The sequence below is a fragment of the Anolis sagrei genome, chromosome X, assembly GCF_037176765.1.
Source record: "Anolis sagrei isolate rAnoSag1 chromosome X, rAnoSag1.mat, whole genome shotgun sequence".
Classification (NCBI taxonomy): domain Eukaryota; kingdom Metazoa; phylum Chordata; class Lepidosauria; order Squamata; family Dactyloidae; genus Anolis; species Anolis sagrei.
In genome coordinates, this window is record NC_090034.1 from 45827218 (window position 1) to 45847884 (window position 20667).

Genomic DNA, 20667 nt, shown 5'->3' on the forward strand with positions numbered 1-20667 from the left:
ATGTGGTGAAAGGTTTGACGAGTGGGCATCTACCTACAAGCTGGTCATCTCTGTTCTAAATGGAAACCTGAGAAGCTTGCCTGAAAGCCATACCACCCAACCACCCAAGGTCCCTGGGTATATGCAGAGAGGCTGTGGCAATGGATGGAAAGGTCCCCAGTACATGCCTAGGGACTGGAGCCCTTCCTCAAGCATTTGGCTTCTCACCTTCCAGCCTTGCTCTTCAACATAGAGTCTGTCACTAGTTGTGCTAAAACTCATGTGACATAAAAAAAAGCAGCTGGTGAAAATGCAAAACTCATTTGCTCATCTCTTTATGTAGGGACTATGGAGGTGGGAAAAGCACCATGAAAGAGGTCATTCGAGAAAAGACCCTGCACTCTCAATGGGAGCACTTCCTCACCCACTCGACAGTAAGCTGATATATTTGGCATGCTTTTTCCAGATGGTTTATACCCATTGTGTGTTTGATTCCCTAATCTGGGCTAGCTGCCCTTGGGTGCAGCGCATGGCACTATAGAGTCACCAGCTTTCAGCCCCAGGTCCAGACAGCCTTTATATGTGGAAAAGTAGACGGTGCTGTGAGCTTACGTTTGGCCTCTGGCAGCAAAGTATGTTAGCAGTGTTAAATGGGAACTGCAGCCTGAGTGGAGACTATCAGGTCGGGGAGCCGCATCCATGCCCACAGGTATTTCAGCCTTTTCTGAAAGGCTGAAATATTTCTCTGAAGGGTTGATTGGTGCCTCTTATGAGCTCTAGATTGAAATATGTGGGAAGGAGGAGAGCCAAGCATACAGCTCTGAATTCATGGGAAGAAAGATAGAAATTAGACCGAGAGTGAGAAAGAGATCCTGGTCTTGTTCCTCCCAGACTACCTCCTCTTAGGCTTTCTTTTGCCTTTCTCTCAGGGTAAAAGGTTTGGCCAGCGGCCACTTTTCCACAGCCAGGCCAAGAAGGTGGCCAGGAAGTCTGTGGCCCGGAGCGGCTCCAAGATGAGTGGCCTCTCCTCCCCGCATAGCAAGACCACATTGACCAGCTCCCTGACGCCTGGCTCAGAAGAGGCGGCCCACCTGCCCTCCGACAGCGCCAGGGATGTGGAGGACATTGAGTCCTGCTACAGCAAGCAAACCAAGGAGGAGGAGGAGCCCATGAGCTACTGTGAGTTTGCAGCGGGGAAGCCATGATTTCCCCCAAAACAAAGCACACCATTTGGGTAATGAAGGCCTGTTTCTCTCTCTCTCTCTCTCTCTCTCTCTCTCTCTCTCGTGGGTTTTCTCTCCCCCCCCCCCCCTCTCCCTCCATAGACCTGCAGACCCTGATCCAGATTGTGCATGAAGATGTGGCCAAGAATTTTAGCAAAGCAAATTCGCTTGTCAACATCAAGCAGCCCTAGTAGGTTCCTCTCGTGGGTTTTCATGGAGGAGAAATCAGCTGTGGACTGGCTGTGTCCACTCACAGTAATCTGGTTGTGCTTCTTCTTCCCTTGCAGTGCGCACACTGTATCAACCCGGTCGGAGCCAGGAAGCGAGGTGTTTGTTGGGCCGCGGGTCAAAAGGTAGGAATGCCATGTGCCTGGGGGGCGTTGCTGGATGGACCATAGCCATTGTTGATTTATTGAGATAAATCACTTCTTTTAATCTCAGTCTTCCTTGACAAGCCACTCTAAACACCTTCGCAGAAACATAAGAGAAGCTCGGCCTGTCATTGAACATCAAGAAAACCAAAGTGCTCTTCCAGTAGTCACCAGCCAATCCCTCTGCAATGCCAGAAATACAGCTTAATGGTGTAGCATTAGAAAATGTTGACCATTTCCGCTACCTTGGCAGCCACCTCTCCACAAAAGACAACATTGACACTGAAATACGACACTGCCTGAGCTCTACAAGTGCAGCTTTTCTCCAAATGAAGCAGAGAGTGTTTGAGGACCAGGACATCCGTAGGGATACCAAGGTGCTTGTTTATAAAGCTACTGTCCTCCCTACCCTGCTATATGCCTGCAAAACGTGGACTGTCTACAGACATCACATGCAACTCCTGGAACGATCCCATCAGCATTGCCTCTGAAAAATCCTTCAAATCTCTTGGGAAGACAAGCAGACAAATGTCACCATGCTGGAAGAAGCAAAGACCACCAGCATTGAAGCAATGGTCCTCCCCCATCAATTCTGCTGGACCAGCCATTTTATCCGAATGTCTGACCACCGTCTCCCAAAGCAGTTGCTCTTCTCCGAACTCAAGAACGAAAAATGGAATGTTGGTGGGCAGGAAAAGCGATTTAAAGATGGGTTCAAAGCCAACCTTAAAAACTGTGGCATGGACACTGAGAACTGGGAAGCCCTGGCCCTTGAGCGCTCTAGCTGGAGGTCAGCTGTGACCAGCAGTGCTGTAGAATTTGAAGAGGCACAAATGGAGGGTGAAAGAGAGAAACATGCCAAGAGGAAGGCGCGACAAGGCAACCCCAACCAGGACCGCCTTCCACTTGGAAACCAATGCCCCCACTGCGGGAGAACATGCAGGTCAAGAATGGGCTCCACAGTCACCTACGTACCCACCGCCAGAACACCGAACTTGGAAGAAAGTCTTACTTGGACAATGAGTGCTCAAAGGTACAAAGGTAATCACGCAGTGGACTCCTTGAATTCTGCTTCAAAAACCAAAGCGGCACTTAACTTTATTTTGATATACACTATTTACAGAAGGGCACAATAACTCACGTCAGTTCACATCTGCACACACTGCAAGAAGCACATTCCAATGTTATCAGTTCTTCATTTCTGCCTTACACAGGAACTGTCTTAACTTATGCTCTGGCAGTACATCGCAGCTCTATGCTTTAACTCATGCATGGCTACATCACACAGTTAAAACTACAAGCAATATTTCACTCCATGCAAAAACCATATACGACACGTGTGCCATCCACCCATGCACTTGGGGGTCACAATTGCAGCCTTCTTGATGTTCCTGCTTGGGTGTTGCAGGTGAAGTCTCAGCGTAGGGGTTAGCCAGCAACACAACTGCCTTGATGTAAAGCCGGTCTGGGTTTCCCATCAACCTCCAGGAGACTGGCTCTGTCTTGGATTCCATCAAAAAAGAGTAGAATAGGAAGGAAATGAGCCCACGGCCATTTGGGGACTCAAGATTTATTATTATTATTATTATTATTATTATTATTATTATTATCTTTATTTGTACCCCGCTAGCATCTCCCGAAGGACTCAATGCGGCTTACAAAGGCCAAGGCCTCAAACACAACATAACAATACAAACTTAAAGCAAATTAAAAACAATTAAAGCAATATTAAAACAATAAAACAACAAGCAATAAACAATACACCAAAACACAACAAAACTGGGCCGGGCCAGAGTGAAGGGTACAGAAATTAAAAGTGCTGATGTGACAGGTGATATGTAAGGATTATAGGGCAAGTGCAGTGTGCAGTGTGCAGCAATCTTAGTTCTAATAAAGTGCTTCTGGGACTTGGTATTGGAGATTTCCTATTCTGGGAAGGCACATCGGAACAGCCAGGTCTTTAAGTTCTTTCTGAAGACTGCCAATGTAGGGACCTGTCTAAGGTCTTTGGGGAGGGTGTTCCAGAGTCGGGGGGCCACCACAGAAAAGGCCCTGTCTCGTGTCCCCGCCAAACGCGCTTGTGATGCAGGCGGGATCACAAGCAGGGCCTCTCCAGATGAACGAAGTGAACACGTGGGTTCGTAGACGGAGATGCGGTCACGCAGGTAGGCTGGTCCCAAACCGTTCAGGGCAACCGTTCCAACAGAATCCTATCAAAGGATTCTGAGCTCAGCCACATGCTGTTTCCCATGACAAAAACTTGGAAGTGACATTGTCAATTGCCCTAGAGGTATGCACAGGGCCTGGTCTCTTCTTGCCAAGCCTTGGCACGGCAAGCGTGATGCCATGCTGAGTGAAAAAAGTAAAGCAAGAATGGGAATATCATGGTAGCCAATGCAGATAGAAACTAATATTTCCGGACTTCTGCTAAACCTTAGTGTCTTGGCTGCTGTACCAGCAGTTCCTTTGATCGACTGTCTTGCTATGGAAGAGAGCTGTCTCTCTGCAGTTTGCTTTTTCTTTACAGTTCACCTCTGCCTTGGGGATTGCTTCATTTGAGGATGGCAGAAGTGTCTTTGCAAGCTCCTCTCAAGCCAAGTTCCCTCCTGGGTTGGAGGAGCCATGGCTCAGGTAGCATGTTTTGTTTTCCAGCTCCGCTTCGTCTTCAAAGGACGACAGAGGCAGCGCAGGAACCATGAGAGAAGGGACACCAGTGGAGCAGAGGCTGAAGGGGTAGGTTGGTTTCTGGCATCTGAATCGAGGCCCTGGTCTCAACCTGATCTCCTGAGCACCATCTCAGTCCCGTCATGGTCTCACTGGGTGTAGAGCAGTGATTCTCAACCTGTGAGTCCCCAGGTGTTTTGGCCTACAACTCCCAGAAATCCCAGCCGGTTTACCAGCTGTTACGGTTTCTGGGAGTTGAAGGCCAAAACATCTAGGGACCCACAGGTTGAGAACCACTGGTGTAGAACATATTGATGACTTTAGTTTGCCTCCCTGTTCTTGAAGTACTCTGACCGGATAAAACTGGGAGGGAAACACACAGAGGAAGACCATTCAAAGTACAAGGGTTGAATGAAAAGTAATGCCTCCACCTCCGTAACTCCTCAACAGACGGCAGTACTAGTATGCGGCAGGTACTGGCTTGTTCCCTGTCATGGTCCCTGTGAATTCATACATGTGGTATTTCCTGTGCCTGCACAGAGCAGTTCGGAACCTTCTAGAAAGATAAAATGATAGATTTATACCAAGCCCGCCCACTCCCCTCCGGCCCCATAAATAGCCAGTGGGCGGGCCCTAGCCTCTCAGTTCTCTCATTCCTCCTGAGCGAGCTTAGGGAATCTTTTCTCTTGTGCGTACGGTTTGTACTTTGCTATTGGACTGCCTTTTTTGTGATCTTCGTTGTCTCCTGTGTTGTGTGCCCGAGATGTCGGCCACAACACCTTTCAAACGTTGTGCCAGGTGCCCTAACAACTATCCGGATAACAATGGACACTCTTTGTGCCTCGCTTGCCTGGGGGAAGGGCATCTCACACAGGCCTGTTCGATCTGCCAGGCCTTCACATCCCAGACGCGAAAAAACAGGGAGCTTAGATTAAAAGCTACCCTATACGAATGGGCACTCCTCCCCTCTTGCCCTTTGAACCTTTTACTGGGCCATGAAACCAACGGGGAGGCTGACTTACCTGAGGAGAACGGGGCCCAGTCATCGCGGCAGAAGAAAAAGGGATGACGAGGATGAGGAGGAGGCAGAGGAAGAAGATGAGGTGGATCCGGATCTGGAGGGGGACCGGTAGTGACGGCCCCTCTTAGTGCTCCAGTGGGATCGGCGTGAGGGGGATCTTGCCCTCCTCCTGGCGCCTCTTCCCGCACATCGAGCCGACGTCGGGGATTCCGGGGCTAATGGAAGTGGCCCCGAAAGGGGTGGGGGCCCGGCATCGCTGCTCCCGGGTCTCAGCTCCTGCACAGAGTCTAAGGGAGAGCTTCCCACGGGCCGCGCCAAAGCAGCCGATGTCGGAGGCTGCGGTATCGGAGGCGGGCTGATCAGAACCTCCATGGCATCTCTCTTGGATGCGACATCCATCTTGTAGTGTGACACAAAGGTGAGAGGAGATGACCAGGTCGCTGTTCGGCAGACTGCATCCAAGGAGACACCTCTCATGAAGGCCACCGACATGGAAACCGCCCTTGTGGAATGGCCTCATGCAGGTTTCACAAGCAAAAGTTTGACAGATTGATTCAGAACGATTGTCGTATCACTCAGAGAGAAATTTCAAGCAGAATAGGCATTTCACAAGAACGTGTGTGTCACATTATTGCTTTGCTTGGTTATTGGAAGATCTGTGCACAATGGGTACCCAGGATGCTGACACCTGAAATGAAATGAAAATGAAAGCACAGACTTGAAACTTCAGAGACTGGATCTCACCACCATACGACATCCTCCATACAGCCCAGATTTAGCACCATCTGACTTCCATCTGTTCCCGATAATGAAAGAAGATCTGCTGGGACATCATTATGCTTCTAATGAAGGCGTTGAGAGACCTGTGAGACGCTGGTTGCGGAAACAGATTGTCGACTTCTTCCGTGACGGATCAAAAAACTTATTCATCGTTGACAGAAATGTATCCAATTGTCTGGTGATTATGTAGAAAAGTGAATAGTGGTCGTTAAAGAGCACATTCTAAAGATTATTTCTGCAGACCTCACTACCTCTGAGGATGCTTGCCATAGATGCAGACAAAACATCAGGAGAGAATGCCTCTAAAACATAGCCATATAGCCCGAAAAAACCCACAACAACCATTTCTGCATTTGATTTATTAAAATATTCCCATCCAAACCCAAGTAACAAAGGTGGAGGCATTATTTTTCATTCAACCCTCGTAGACCCGCAAACCTCGCAGCAGGTCAATGGGCCCCAAGAATCAGAGAGTTGGAAGAGACCACATGGGCCATTTAGTCCAACCCCATTCTGCCATGCAGGAAAAGCACCATCAAAGCCCCCCAGACTGATGGCCATCCAGCCTCTGTTTCAAAGCTTCTAAGGAAGGAGCTTGAGGGCCCTCCCCCTCCTCCTGGATATAGATTAGTCATGGCATCTTTTAAAAGGATTCACACAGGGCTGAGCTGGAAATACGCGGAGATGGACACAAACTATGGCCCACGTTCTGGGTGTTGTTTGTTCAGAGGCTCCTGGGGAGAGGAAATAGCTCCTTTGTTGGTGTCTCAGTCAGAGCCGTCAGCCCACTATTATGTGCATTTCCTCCTTGAAGGCTATAATTCTGCAATCACACTAAAAGCTGCAAAAAGGTTTCACAATTGCTGTTACAATACAGGATGCAATCCAGCCCAGCGCTTGAAATGGTTTTTGTGGGCCTTCACGTCCATTTCCAATGTATGGCAACCCAAAGGCAAACCTGTCATTTTGGGTGTGGGGGGTTGTCAGAACATGAGTTGTGAATTGGTCACATGTGTGGCCTTCTAATGGCATTGCCCTTGACAGCTAGACCTCTTGAGTGCCCTTGCTTTTAGGTTCGAATCCAGATCTCCCCACAATTATTATTGGAAGGGCCATTTGGAAAGTGGCCATGATCTGGGTTCCACCTCAGGCATCTATCTATCCTTTCTCTTGATGCTGAACTCCAATCTCTGCCTCACTTCCATTCCACTTCTAGATCCTTCATCCGGAAGAAGGAAGAACTGTGCAATGAGATGAAGAAGCGCTTTTTTGACGTGGCTCAGGAGTGTGCCTTCCGGATTCACGATCAGTTGGACATCCTGGAAAGGTACGTCAGAGATGGGTTGCCATCTTGGTTGTGGGAGAAATATGTCCCATGTATCCCATGTCGGTGGGCCGCGTTGGCTGCCATGGGTCCTGTCTTCAATGTTTGGGCCAAGACTCTGTTTTGTTTCATTCCCTTGGCAGGAGGAGAGAGGAGAGGAGCATCCAAAAATACATATACCTGGGCCGCCTCAAGAATTTCCGGAAAGACATGGAATGGATGAGGCAGGCAACCGTGGGGAAGGAACCGGTTCAAGAAGCTGAGGCCGAGAACTGGTAAGCAGTGGGGCAAAAGGCTAAAGGCCCCATGGAGAAAGGAAAGCAATAGCCCAGGAGGACAAGAAGGAGAGGAGGCTGTCTATGTGGTCAAAGGAAACCTTTGCCTAATGTGTGGCAGTTCTACAAGCCCACAAAAGCAAGGCTTGGAGGGGTTATTTTTTGTGGAGGAGAGCTCCCAGAATCCTTCCAGCAACTTGGCCTCTTTGTCCAAAAGGTTGAGTGAAAGCCCATCATTTGAACATGTCTAATGCGTGTTGGTATTACTACAGAGATGCGGGAATCTAGGAGAGGGTGCGTACCCACTCTGGGCAGCAATATGGGGGTATTGGAAGGGCCACAGTCTGCGATTGTGAGCTTAGAAATCATTTCTTGAGAATGTCAACTGGGAAATGTAAACAGCAAGTGGGGTCCTTTCTACCATATTTAGTGGACATGTAGCCCTTGGTGGCGCAGTGGGTTTAACGCTTATGCCAGCAGGACTGAAGACCAACAGGTCAGAGGTTCGAATCCGGGGAGAGCGTGGATGAGCTCCTTCTGTCAGCTCCAGCTCCCCATGCGGAGACATGAGAAATGCCTCCCACAAGGATGATAAAACATCCGGGCATCCCTTGGGCAACATACTTGCAGACAGTCAATTCTCTCACACCAGAAGTGACTTGCAGTTTCTCAAGTCGCTCCTGACATGCAAAAAAAAAAGTGGACATGTAAGCATACCAAGAAATATTGGATTCAAATACATAAGGTGACCCAGGAAGTTTTGGGGGAAATATCCAGTTTAAAACCTGAGACTTTTCTACTTGATCTGACTGATACAAATGACTCTGATAAACTGTTGCAATACGTGACCACAGCAGCCAGATTGCTCTATGCACAGAAGGTGAAGAACTCAGCAACACCAACAACAGAGGACTGGACAATAAAATGATGGACTTGGCCGAGATGGACAAACTAACATGTTTACTAAAAGAAAGGACATTGGGACAAAAATGAAAGACTGAAAACTTTTTGTTCACTTTTTGCACGAGGAAGAGAAGGACTTGCCAATGTTGAGTAGTGAAGAATAGTTTGAGGGGGAGTTTTTTGTTCGAGAAAGGAGTCACCATTGTGAGGCCTAGTGCAGTGGTTCTCAACCTGTGGGTCCCCAGGTATTTTGTCCTACAACTCTCAAAAATCCCAGCCAGTTTACCGGCTGTTAGGATTTCTGGGAGTTGAAGGCCAAAACATCTGGGGACCCACAAGTTGAGAACCACTGGACTAGAGGGTGACGTTTACGTTGTTTTCTTTTGACCAGGTGAGAATAGATTGGAGGTCATCTATTTTTTTCCTTTCCTTTTCTCTTTCTTTTTTTCTTTCTTGGCATTTTGTGTGTGTGTGTTTCTGATCTGTACTTTTCTTGATTCATTTTTTTTTACTTTTAATGTAACTTTTAAAGCACTTTAAGTAAAGTTAATTACAAAAGAGAATGTCAGCAGTAGGGTTTTGAACCCTTTGGTTCTTTTAAAAATATTTTTTTATTGAATTTTTAAGGGGAGAGGGGGCGGGGAAGAAAAAGGAAAAAATCAAATTTGGGAATTCAGTGGGAGAGTAAAAGAATTTGGGGGTGGGGAAGAGAATTAACTAAGGGAGAAAGGTGAAGGGATTTCCTTACAAGTGGGAATAGTGGTAAGAGGGCTGGGGGGAAAAAAGAGGGGGGGGGAAGGGGGGCACTAAAAATGAAACAATAAGAAAATAAATAAATTAGGAATAAAAATGAAAATAGAAAAAAGAAAAAATGTTGAAAAAGGAATAGAAAAAAAGTAAAAGTAAAAACAAGTTCTTATTGGTTGACTTCCGAATTTTTTCCTGACCAGGTTATTTGTCTCTTAAATATTGATTGTAATTAATCTCTCTGTCATCTCGTACTTGCTTCATTTCCCTTTGGTTCTCGTCACGCTTCCCAGGTTTTCCATTCTGCTGGCCAAGATCCCAGTGGACGCCAGGGAAGAGCATCGCACCCAGAAGATACTGAAGAAGCTCCAGCGCTTTGCCAGGAACCCCGACCTGCGCATCCGGCCGCTCACTTTCCTGAAAGTCCTGGGAGGCCTTCGCATCTGGGAGCTTTGCTCTCCGGACGTCTCTTCGGCTGTGCAGGTAAGTGGCGTTCCTCTGAAATCCCTCAAGCCCCAAAGACCATTTTCTGACGCCTTTATTAAAAGTAAGCTCACTGTCATCTAAGGTGGCGTGCATTCACTTAAGACAGTGGTTCTCAACCTTCCTATAGCTGAGACCCCCTTAATACAGTTCCTCATGTTGTGGTAAACCCCAACCATAAAAGTATTTTCGTTGCTACTTCATAACTCATTTTGCTACTGTTACAAATTATAATGTAAAATCTGATATGCAGGATGGATTTTCATTCACTGGACCAAATTTGGCACAAATATCTGATACATCCAAATTTGAATACTGGTGGGGTTGCGAGGGGATTGATTTGTCATTTGGGAGTTGTAGTTGCTGGGATTTATGAAGTTCACCTACATCAAAGAGCAATTCTGAACTTCACCAATGATGGAATTGAACCAATATTGGCACACAGAACTCCAATGACTAACAGAAAATACTGGAAGGGTCTGGTAAACATTGACCTTGACTTGTAATTCACCTACATCCAGAGAGCACTGTGGACTCAAATAATGATGGATCTGGACCAAACTTGGCATGAATCCTTAATATGCCCAAATGTGAACACTGGTAGCATTTGGGGAAAACAGACCTTGACATTTGGAAGTTGGAGTTGCTGGGATTTATAGTTTACCTACAATCAAAGAGCATTCTGAACCCCACCAACAATAGAACTGGGCCAAACTTCCCACATGCCTTGAAGGGACTTGCTGGCGCAAGCCTCCCTCCAGCCTCACACGCTTTCTCTCACCCATGCAGTGCATCACGCTGCCGTGTGCTGAGCATGCCTGCTCTCCCCTCTTTGTTTCAAATCTCAGAAACAGCCCTCCTCTTGGCTAAGACACCAGCTGAGAGGGCGGCCAATCACAGCGGAGGAGGGCTTTTGGTGGGGGGATTTGCCCTCTTGTTTCCATAAAGGAAGAGAAGGGCAGGCAGAGAGAGCTTCAGCCTTCTCTACCAAAGGGGTTCCTAAGACCATCAGAAATATATGGATCTGATGGTCTTTGGCGACCCCTCTGAAACCCTCTCATGACTCCCCCAGGGGTCCCAACCCCCAGGTTGAGAAATGCTGACTTAAGCCAACCCGCCCTATGCTATTTTCTTATTTGAAGGGTCCTAAATCATCTTAGCTGTGAGTTCGGTCTCCTGTCCTGCTTGATCTGAAACTGTTCACAGATCTCTGGGCAATTTAGATCAGTGTGGATTTCTGGTGCCAAAGTTTGTCAATAACCAGAAAGATCAATCTCAGGGTTGTTGGAAAAACACCCACACTCCATGAAGGAGCCAGCTCCCTAGAAAGACAGCTGCCCTTCTGGAAACAATTGTTCTGTTCCACCAGTGCAATCCCATTCGGTTACTCTTGTCTGACTCTCTTTCACAGTTTCTGCGCGAATATGTCATTCAGATGCCCGCGGAAGATTTCAAAAAGTGGCTGAGGTCTCGGGTCTCGATCCCAAAGCCACACAGTGCCCCGCCGGTAGTCTGAGAAGACAACACACCAATAGCCGAAGAGTCTATCTTTGGAGCAATATGGTTGGCACTGACTGGAAGGCAAGGCCCAAGCACTACCTCAAGGGCTACCCACTGCTCATTCTCACAAGAGAATTGAACAACCCAAGTTATTTTAACATTACAGTTAAAGTTGATTGAGTTTGTAGATGTTTGGTTTGGTGTGCTGTGATGGGGGCAGTATGGTGCCTGCTTCCATCTGAGTGACCTGGTCGATCCTTGTAGTGATCAGCGCCAGAAATGGTCATTGTTCGATTTCTCTCAATTTCCTGTGTTATGTTCATTAACGGTTTTGAAACTTTCTGACTTCTGATTTATTAAAAACTGCAACTACATCATGGTGTACTTGAGAGTCTTCTTTAGAACAGAAATAGACTTCATATAATCATATTATTATTATGGTAATGTATACCCCACTTTTTCTCTCCACATAGGAGACGCAAAGCTGATGCCCTGTTGACACTCTCCCTATCATGTTTTGAAGAATGGAGAATTTTGTTGCATACCTTGTGACCTAGATTGGGCCTCCTTCGCTATGTGCTGGCCTATGTCTTAAGTTGGCAAGAAGGACCTAAGTATGAAATAATGTCACTGGTGGGAGATAGGATCCTAGGGCAGCAAGTACACAGGCCCATAAGGTAGCAAGCTTCAGTATCTCTCCACTCCACAGGCAGCAAAAAGGGAAGTCTTGCAGACGCACATGCTGAAAATAGCTCCGCTTCCAAGAGCATTGAATTCTGCAAGCAAAGAATTGTGGGATTCTTTTAGTGAGCGGCAGCCAATCCGTATCAACCGATACCAGAGCAAGCGGGTTGGAGGGCTGGAATAATACTCTAGCACCAGAGTAATGTTCAAAGTATTTTTTTTATTAAACTGCCAATCAAACAGCTTGCTTTTCATCCCCCTTTTGCCTTTAAATTTCCAAGGCTCTTGAAATAGTTTGATTTGCAGAAGCTGCCGCCTTCAGAACCACAACAAACCGCTTGACTTTCACAGGATTACAATCCCCACTTTATGCAGAGTTGAAACAGGGCTTTGAACACAGAGAGGGAGAATTGCCCACCGAACCAACAACCAAATTTCCAAAAAGGGGAGGGGGAAATTCATTTTTTTCCCGCCTCTTTTAAACAGAACTCTAATTAAGGCTATTCTGGTATATTTCTTTATTAAAATACTTGGAAGCCCCTTTCCCCTTAAAATCAGCTCCCATCAGAATTAGCATTTTCAAAAATGAAAACGTCTCCATCGGGTTCGTAACTCTGAGGCCAGCAGCGGCAGATCCCAGGGCGGGCTTTGCTCCTGCACCGCTGGACTCACGTCAGGATGGTGTCGTCAATCTGTTCAAAAGAGTCGGCTTGGCCAGCCAGTTTCTTGAGGGAGCGGCGGCAGCTCTCGTTCAGCAGCTCTAAACTGGCGGCATCCAGGATTCTGGAGACAGCCTGCAAAGAAGGGCAAAAACCATCATCAAGGGAAGAAGAGCAAGGCCAAAGCCACAGATGCTGCCACTTAGAGACCACTGCCCTCCGTATACCCGGCCCCACTTTCATTTCAAAGTCTGTTAGACAAAATTCTTGGCTCACAACCTGCTAGTTCTGCTGCCTATGGCCTACATTCCCAAACAGGTGTTTCAGTTTTCTGCTTCCCTGGAGACTACGGAGCTGAGGGTTCAAATGACAGGGAAGGAGATTCCACCTGAACATTAGGAAGCACTTCCTGGCTGCAAGAAGAGCGAGTCAACACTTGAATATGTTGCCTGGGAGTGGAGTAGAAGCTCCTTCTTTGAAGGCTTTCAAACAGACCCTGGATGGCCCTCTGTCAGGGCTGCTTTGATTGTGCTTTTACTGCATGGCAGAAGGGGGTTGGACTGGATGGCCCATGCGGTCTCTTCCAACACTTTGATCCTATTGTATGATTGACACCACTAGATGACTGGGATGTACACTAAGCACTGATGGGCTATTCAGGTATTCGTGATGCTCTAGTTAGGACTAACAACTAAATTCAGACCTGTGCCTGAATGGGAGCCAGCTACATACTTTGGGGAAATTACAAACAGGACCTGGCATTGATTTCCATCCACTGGTGGTAGCTGCACTTCATCACTCTGTCAACACACCACTTGGTTCAAGGTATTGGCTCAGCCTGATTGTAAAAGTTCTCTACAGCTCTGCTCGCATTCCTTGTTCCTCCTGAACCTTCAGCCATTATGTCTAGAACACCTCCCAACTCCCAGGTAGGAGAGAACAGTGGGAGGTGAATAAAAGAGCCAAATTAAATAAATAAGGGAACATGTCCCCCTCCAATTGTTGCCTCACTGGCTAGCAGGCGCGGAAATGCCAAAAACTGATGCCAGGATTTTCAACATGTGAATTGTTGAAGTTAGAGTTATAAATACTTGGATCAACAAGTAAAACACTCCACTTGTGTCTTCCTGACACAGTCCCTAGCATGTGAACGCAGAGAAACATCCCTGCAGTCTGCTTTTGCCTATCACTGTGTCCTGAGCTCAGAAACAGCACTGTAGAAAGTGGGGAAAGGAGTCCCTACCTGCAGGAGCTCATCTCCCTCCCGCATCTTCAGGAGGTTGACAATGGCCTGGTCACTGTAGGCCCTAACGCTGGTGTTCTTGTCTTTCGTGTTGTCCAAGAGGGCCTTGAGGATGGGCTTTGCCGCCTGGGCCTCCAAGGGTGGGAGCGGGCTTTTGTTGGCCCACCAAATCATCTTCTCCGCAACTAGTTTGATGTCGCTGGAAGGGTTCTGGAGACACTGCAGGGAACCAAGAGACAAGTGTTAGTACTGGCAGCGTCCTAGGAAAGGCCAGAGTTGTGCAAGAGCTTGCAGGGAGAGCAAGGGGATGATGTCAGGAGGGATGCTCACACCTCAACGGGCCAAGGAGGAACCCATCAATCCCACTCTTGCCACAGGCACCTCTTATGTAGAAAAAGAAAAATGGTCATGTGAAAAATGTGGGTCTTGACATGTGAATATAGTCTGTAAAAACAACTACAGTGTTCCCTCACTTATCGCGGGTGTTATGTTCCAGGACCACCCGCAATAAGTGAAAATCCGCAAAGGAGGGATGCTCCGCCCACTCTCCCCCCCCCCCTCTCTCTCACTCACTCAATCCCTCCACCTACTCTTTCCTCTCCTCTTTCCTGTTCCCTTCCTCCCCGCTCCCCAGGATCCGGCGCTGCCTCATCTTCAGGCCCTCCTTTCCCACCGGCAGCGGAACATCCAGCCCCTGACTCCGGCAGGCGGCTGGTCCTGGTCCTTCCCTCCCCTGTCCCCATGAGGTGTCCATTCAAGGCCTGCCCGGGGCCTAGGAGCAGGAGGAAGAGGAAGAGGAGGTCAAGGAAGGAAGCGAGGCCCAGACCAGGCACTGGAGAGACGGCCAGGGAAAGCCCCTCTCTCTTCGCAGGTTAGGAAGGAGAGGGAAAGGGAGCAGGAGCTGCGCTGCGCTGGCCTTGCTCTCCTCCTCCTCCTCCTCCTCCTCCTCCTTGTTGCTCTCCAAGTTCTGCCACTCCAGCAGCCGGCTTCTGCACTCCCCAGAGCTAAGCAAGCTGTCCCCCTTTCCCTCCCTGCCTCCCTCCCCAAAGGGAAAGGTGGGGGAAGAGTGAAGGTGGCACTTCACCAAGGCTGTCCTTCCTCCCTTCTTGAGGGGGGCTCGCTCATCTGCCTGCCTCCCACCCTCCTTCCACCCTCCCCTTGCACACCCCACTTCCCGCTGGCTCCTCTCCCTCCTCCTCCTCCTCTTCTTCTTCATCTTCCCCCTTCTTCCCCGCTCACGCGTCAGGGAAGGAAACAAGCCTTCCTCGCCTTTCCCTTCGCCGGGTGAAGAGCGAGAGAGGGAAGGAAAGGCCCTTCAAAGCTGGAGAGAGGGAGGACTGAGGAGGGAAAAACCCGCGAAACAAGTCCACGAAAAGCGAACCGCGAAGTAGCAAGGGAACACTGTATTATTAGGCACCATCATCCACATCATACTTCAGGAAAAAAAAACAATTTGGGGACTCACCTTAATGAAAAGAGTGGAGAGTTTGGGAGGCAAGTTTCCCTCATTTGACTCTATGTGATACTTCATGAGAAAACCCATCCCTCTGAGGCCACTGATAGCAATTGGGATCTGGAACACAGAAATCAATTGCAATGTTACCATTGGGGTATTTCCACGTGGCTTCAGCAAACTTTTGGAAGATGATCGGAACTAAGTGGGATTTCTCTCAGAAGGGGGCCAACTGAGCCTTCCATGGACGTTTAAGCACAGCTTAGCGTTGTTCATGATGCATCAATTCTCTTCCTGAGTTCATCACGAGAAGCCCTAAAGAAATCTTCCAGAATTAGATGGTCATACTTACCCGGTCAGCAAGGGTATTGCTAAAAATCATCTCATGGACGCTGTTGCTGAATTTGGGGGCACAGACTCGGCTCGGGGCCACGTTGACTGCCACCGAAAGCGCCATGCTGCGTCCGTGCCTCACCATCCAGTCGACGCCAGAGACATCCGCTGCAGAAGGAGAGGAAGGGAGTCACCAAGCGCGGCACCAAGATGAGAGAAAGGTTCCCTACTGCTTGCACTGAGCCTTCCCTCCTTCCTGACTGTCTCCGCTTATTGTCGGTGTGGGCCTTGCCACCCGAGGACCGGGATTTCTGATACTTCTTAGCTGGCCTTTCCCACCATGATTTCAAAATCCAACAGACTTCAATGAGATCATGGACATCATGGATAGCAAGATGGCATCTTACCCCTGCTAAATTGCATCATAGTAGCAAATGGCGTTCAGAGGAAGTAAGGGCATCAAACTGACTTCTCCAAGATGTGTCACTTGAGCTTCCAAATCCAGAGTCCCTGGCATGGAGACCCCCATTTATACGAGTGATTATGGACTCCAGTAAAGCCTCACGGCACTTTTGCTAGGTTTAGGCCTGGAAGTCCTGCCAAGTTTCCCAGGGATCTGATTTTATTATCGGTGGTTTTAGTGGCAGCTGGCGCAACAGTTGGTACATTAGGAGTAGCAACTTTCTGGAAAAGCAAACATCTGCCACCTATTACTGGTTGGCTTGATAACATTGTTTATTTTGTATTCTTGGAACATGCAGGGAAAGGGGGGAAAACATCATCTGGGCTTGTTATTTTGACAAACCTTAGGATTCTTTGGTACTGTTTGTAACTTGCAAAAAAAAAAGGACAGCATGCCAAAAACATTCATTGGCTGTTGGCAATTTCCCCTTTCAAATGAAAATAAAAACCCACGTTAAACTAGAATGTTCCAATGGAAGCCCATGCCTGGCATGCTGCCACTGTGGGTACGGCGACCATCTGAAACAGCATCGTGTTCACTTCCTCCAAACAGATGGGAGGAAGGATGTTGTTTTCCTTCTGCTGCCAAAACATACCTAGCAGATGATTCTGGAGAACGTTGCTGAGTTCGTCGTCGGTCAGAACCACGCACAGCTCTCCCAGGCAACCGGCCGAGGCCATGCGGGTGGCATCCTGTGCATCAGGAAGGGAGAGGGGAAACCATCAGACGGGGACGGACAAAGGCCAAGAAAAAAGAGGCTCCCACCTGATGCCACCCCACAGACTTTCTCTCTCAACTCGGTGCCCATCGATAGACACATGTAGGGATCGGCTCAATGACAGCACACGATGGAGGACGAGGGAGAAGGGGGAGGCGGCGCCCGCTCTCCACTCATTCATAGAAGCAGGTCAAGAGGGCATGTCAGCCATGGCTGCATATTGAAGCAAAAAGCGTTCAGGTCCCCAACAACATTCTAAGAACCAAACGAGGTGAGTTGGTTCTTGTGTTTCGTTGGGGAATTCTAACAAATGTAATGCAGCAACAACATCATTTCAATTGGCCACCTTGATGAGCATTTAATGGCCTAGAAATTTCAAGGTGTGGCTTCTTACTGCCTGGGGGAATCCTTTGTTGAGAGCTGATTAGCTGTCCCTGATTGTGTTTGCTAGGCCATTAAATGCTCATCAAGGTTGCCAATTGAAACATTCACACCAACCTCCAACAGACAAGAGTTCTTTTTCCCACCCTGAGCATTCCACAGACATATAAACCTCACTTGTCTAGTTCCCAACAGACCTCACAACCTCTGAGGATGCCTGCCATAGATATGGGCGAAACGTCAAGAGAGAATGCTTCTGGAACATAGCCATACAGCCCAGTGATTCCAGCCATGAAAGCCTTCGACAATACACAGATCAGAAGTTTCTTGAGCATAGCAACAGGGCAAATGAACTTCAGCCATGAAAGGAGCAGAGCCAAGCCTTCAAAGTTCCAAAAGACTATTTACTGAAAGGACTTTTATATAGGAAAGTTAGAGCTTAGGTATCGAACAATCTCCCTCTCTCTCTCTCTCTGGAGAGATCTTGTTTCTCTCGATGCTCACAAATGGAGGTCTATGTGATCAGAAAAGGAAGCATGTCCCGGAGAAGTCTCAGTCTAACAAGCTGGGGTTGGAGTTCCAACATGTTTGACACGGGAACCAAATTAAAGGATCAGCGCTCTGAGCAAGCAAGGGATACACTATTTGTTTTTCTCCTGTTTTGTTACTGACGGTTTAAACCTCTGTTTCCATAGCCCACAGACTACAGGGTCTGGGATAGACGTTTTCCCCAGTCCTAACCAGTCTCTGCAAGCAAAGCACCGCCCCCTGAATTACAGATTACCCTTAAGAGATCACAACCTCATGGTTTTAAACACCATAGTTTAAATAATATAGGAAGTGGCCTTGTTCAGATCTGAGCATTGGCCCATCCAACTCAGTACTACCAGTACTGCCTCTCTAAGGGTCTCCTGACCCAACTGGAGATGCTGAAGACTGAACCTGAGAACTGTGGCTTGCAAGTAGGTGCTCTACCACTCTGCTATGGCCCTACCATGCTGACTGGCATTTAGCTGGAAGCCCGAGACAGCCCTGCCAACCAAGAGCCTCTTCCATTAGCAAGGGAAGATCCCAAGAACTTCTACCTGCCAAGCATGGGTTTTGAGGACTGAGTTCTGGACCATTCCAGTAAAGTGCAGGCCACCTTCTCTGGCCAAGCCATACCTCATCGTGTCCCAGCATGCCGAGGAGCACGGTGGTGATGTTCTTCCGAACGGCGGCATCCACTTTGGTGCCGGCTCCTTGGGTCACAAAGCGTAGTGCCTGCAGCATGGTGTCCCTGAGAAGCCACAAGGAATAGTCAGTAGTCGGGAAGATTTCTGAAAGGCTTCTTGTGATGCCTGAACTAGTGAATCCAAAGGATTGAATGTGTACACTAATGTTTCTCAACCATCGTAATGCTGCGATCCCTTAATACAGTTCCTTATGTTGTGGTGACCCGCAACCATAAAATTATTTTTGTTCCTACTTCATAACTGTCTTTTTGCTACTGTTATGAATCATAATGTAAATATCTGATATCCAGAATGTATTTTCATTCCCTGGACCAAATTTGACACAAATACCTTATACACCCAAATTTAAATACTGGTGAGGTTGGGGGGGGGGGGGTTGATTTTGTCATTTGGGAATTGTAGTTGCTGAGATTTATGGTTCACCTACAATCAAAGAGCATTCTGAACTCCACCAATGATGGAATTGAACCAAACTTGGCAGACAGAACTCTCATGACTAACAGAATATACTGGAAGGGTTTGGTAGACATTGACCTTGAGTTTTGGAGTTGTAGTTCACCTACATCCAGAGAGCACTATGGACTCATCTGGACCAAACTTGGTATGAATACTCAATATCCCCAAATGTGAACACTGGTGGAGTTTGGGGGAAATAGACCTTGATATTTGGGAGTTGTAGTTGCTGGGATTTATAGTTCATCTACAATCGAAGAGCATTCTGAACTCCAACGACAGAACTGGGCCAAACTTCCCACACAGAACTGCCATGACAAACAGAAAATACTGTTTTCTGATGGTCTTTGGCAACCTCTGTGACACCCTCCAGGGATCCCGACCCCCAGGTTGAGAAACGCTGGTGTACACCAACCATCTGAATAATCCAGAGCTCTGAAACCTTCGAAGAGCCCTGTTCCACTTTGTACCAAGGGAACAACGGAACAGTGCTGAATTTGTCACCTCCTTTGCAGGTGAGAACAACCAGCGGAGGACAAGAGAGCTGTGATTTTTCTCATCAGGACTGAAAAGCTGTGAGAAGACACAGAGAACAGCCTCACCTGCCGACAGGCCATTTTACACTTCATCTGATGGGAGGTGAGCAAAGCTACATTCCATTCTCCAGAATTGCTTTTCATTCTCTTTTGTTTTATTCCTCCTCGTGCCATATTATATTTAACTTACATAGCTCTATGCTAATGTTATTAAGGACCAGTGAAGCCTAGAGGAAGATGCTACTGACAAGCAAATCTTGCCAGTCAAGGGTCACTTAAGTTAATTTCTTCACAGCATTTTTGTGCAATCCTTCCAAAAAAAAAAAATACTGAAGAGGAGAAAACATTTAAATTCTGCCCATTTTCCCCTCATCCAATTTTGGATCACCACGACGAACTGTAAATCAGGAAATTAAGAAAGCTTTGGTAGCAGTTCAGGTGGAAAACGGAATTATTTGGTGAAATATTACTATGATCCAGAGAGCGGAAGATTGCCATCTTGGCTCAGTAGAGGCAGGAGAAACTTATTGGAAAGTTCTTGAGTTCCTTCGAACTCTTGCCTCAAAGTGGCTCAGAACAGTCATCAATCACAAGGAGTTCTTTGCTAACTGTACAACTGTGTGTGTGTTTTGCAGCAGAAATAGGACACCGCCTCTTCCACCACCCCATCAACCATGAGGTCACACTTGCCTGATGCCAGAGTCTTCGGTGGTCCGAATGCCGTTGAGCAATTCCGTAAAGAGCGGGTCCACCTTGGCATGGATGCTGATCAGCTTCCCCAGAGCATCGGCTGCCTTCAGGCGTACCACTCGGTTCGGGTCCTGCAGGGCTTTCGTGAAGGTGGTTTGCAGCTGAGGCAAGAATGGCTTCAAGGCAATACCCACCTGCAAAAGGGGGGAAAATGCACCAGGGGGCTAAGGCGCCTGCTTCGAATGATGCAGCAGCATATAGCACCGCATCAGGCATTCGATTCAAAGCAAATGTTGGGCATCAAAACAGAGCAGAAAAAGTGTGGGGCCTGGAGTTCTCTAACAAGGTGGGCTCTTGCAGTCCTTAGAAGGCCAACAATATGGGGTTTTAAAGCTTCAAGCTAAGATCCTAGTCCCCAGGACCATTCCATGGGCAACAATGGAGAGAAAAGACCAATCAACGAAGTAAAAAAAATGGGGAATTACTCAATTTTTCAAATTATTATTATTATTAGTGTTTATTCATTTATTTATGACATTTATATGCCGC

The 20667-nt window shown here is 47.7% G+C and overlaps 2 protein-coding genes across 2 annotated transcripts in view; one reads left to right on the forward strand and one right to left on the reverse strand.

Moving 5' to 3' along the window:
• Positions 1–11638, forward strand: part of CCDC60 (coiled-coil domain containing 60) — a 36755-nt gene extending 25117 nt beyond the window's left edge. Inside the window, exons 6-14 of the mRNA XM_060785413.2 lie at positions 323–413; positions 909–1158; positions 1305–1392; positions 1490–1555; positions 4226–4306; positions 7255–7365; positions 7506–7637; positions 9581–9770; positions 11182–11638. Of these exons, the coding sequence (XP_060641396.2) occupies positions 323–413; positions 909–1158; positions 1305–1392; positions 1490–1555; positions 4226–4306; positions 7255–7365; positions 7506–7637; positions 9581–9770; positions 11182–11286 (1114 nt within the window). The 3' untranslated portion in view covers positions 11287–11638. The remainder of the gene's footprint in view (positions 1–322; positions 414–908; positions 1159–1304; positions 1393–1489; positions 1556–4225; positions 4307–7254; positions 7366–7505; positions 7638–9580; positions 9771–11181) is intronic.
• A 516-nt stretch (positions 11639–12154) lies between these two features.
• GCN1 (GCN1 activator of EIF2AK4) overlaps positions 12155–20667 on the reverse strand; it is an 83810-nt gene continuing 75297 nt past the window's right edge. Inside the window, exons 52-58 of the mRNA XM_060785412.2 lie at positions 20119–20312; positions 18369–18483; positions 16701–16797; positions 15662–15810; positions 15322–15429; positions 13857–14075; positions 12155–12748 (exon numbers count right to left, since the gene is read on the reverse strand). Of these exons, the coding sequence (XP_060641395.2) occupies positions 12623–12748; positions 13857–14075; positions 15322–15429; positions 15662–15810; positions 16701–16797; positions 18369–18483; positions 20119–20312 (1008 nt within the window). The 3' untranslated portion in view covers positions 12155–12622. The remainder of the gene's footprint in view (positions 12749–13856; positions 14076–15321; positions 15430–15661; positions 15811–16700; positions 16798–18368; positions 18484–20118; positions 20313–20667) is intronic.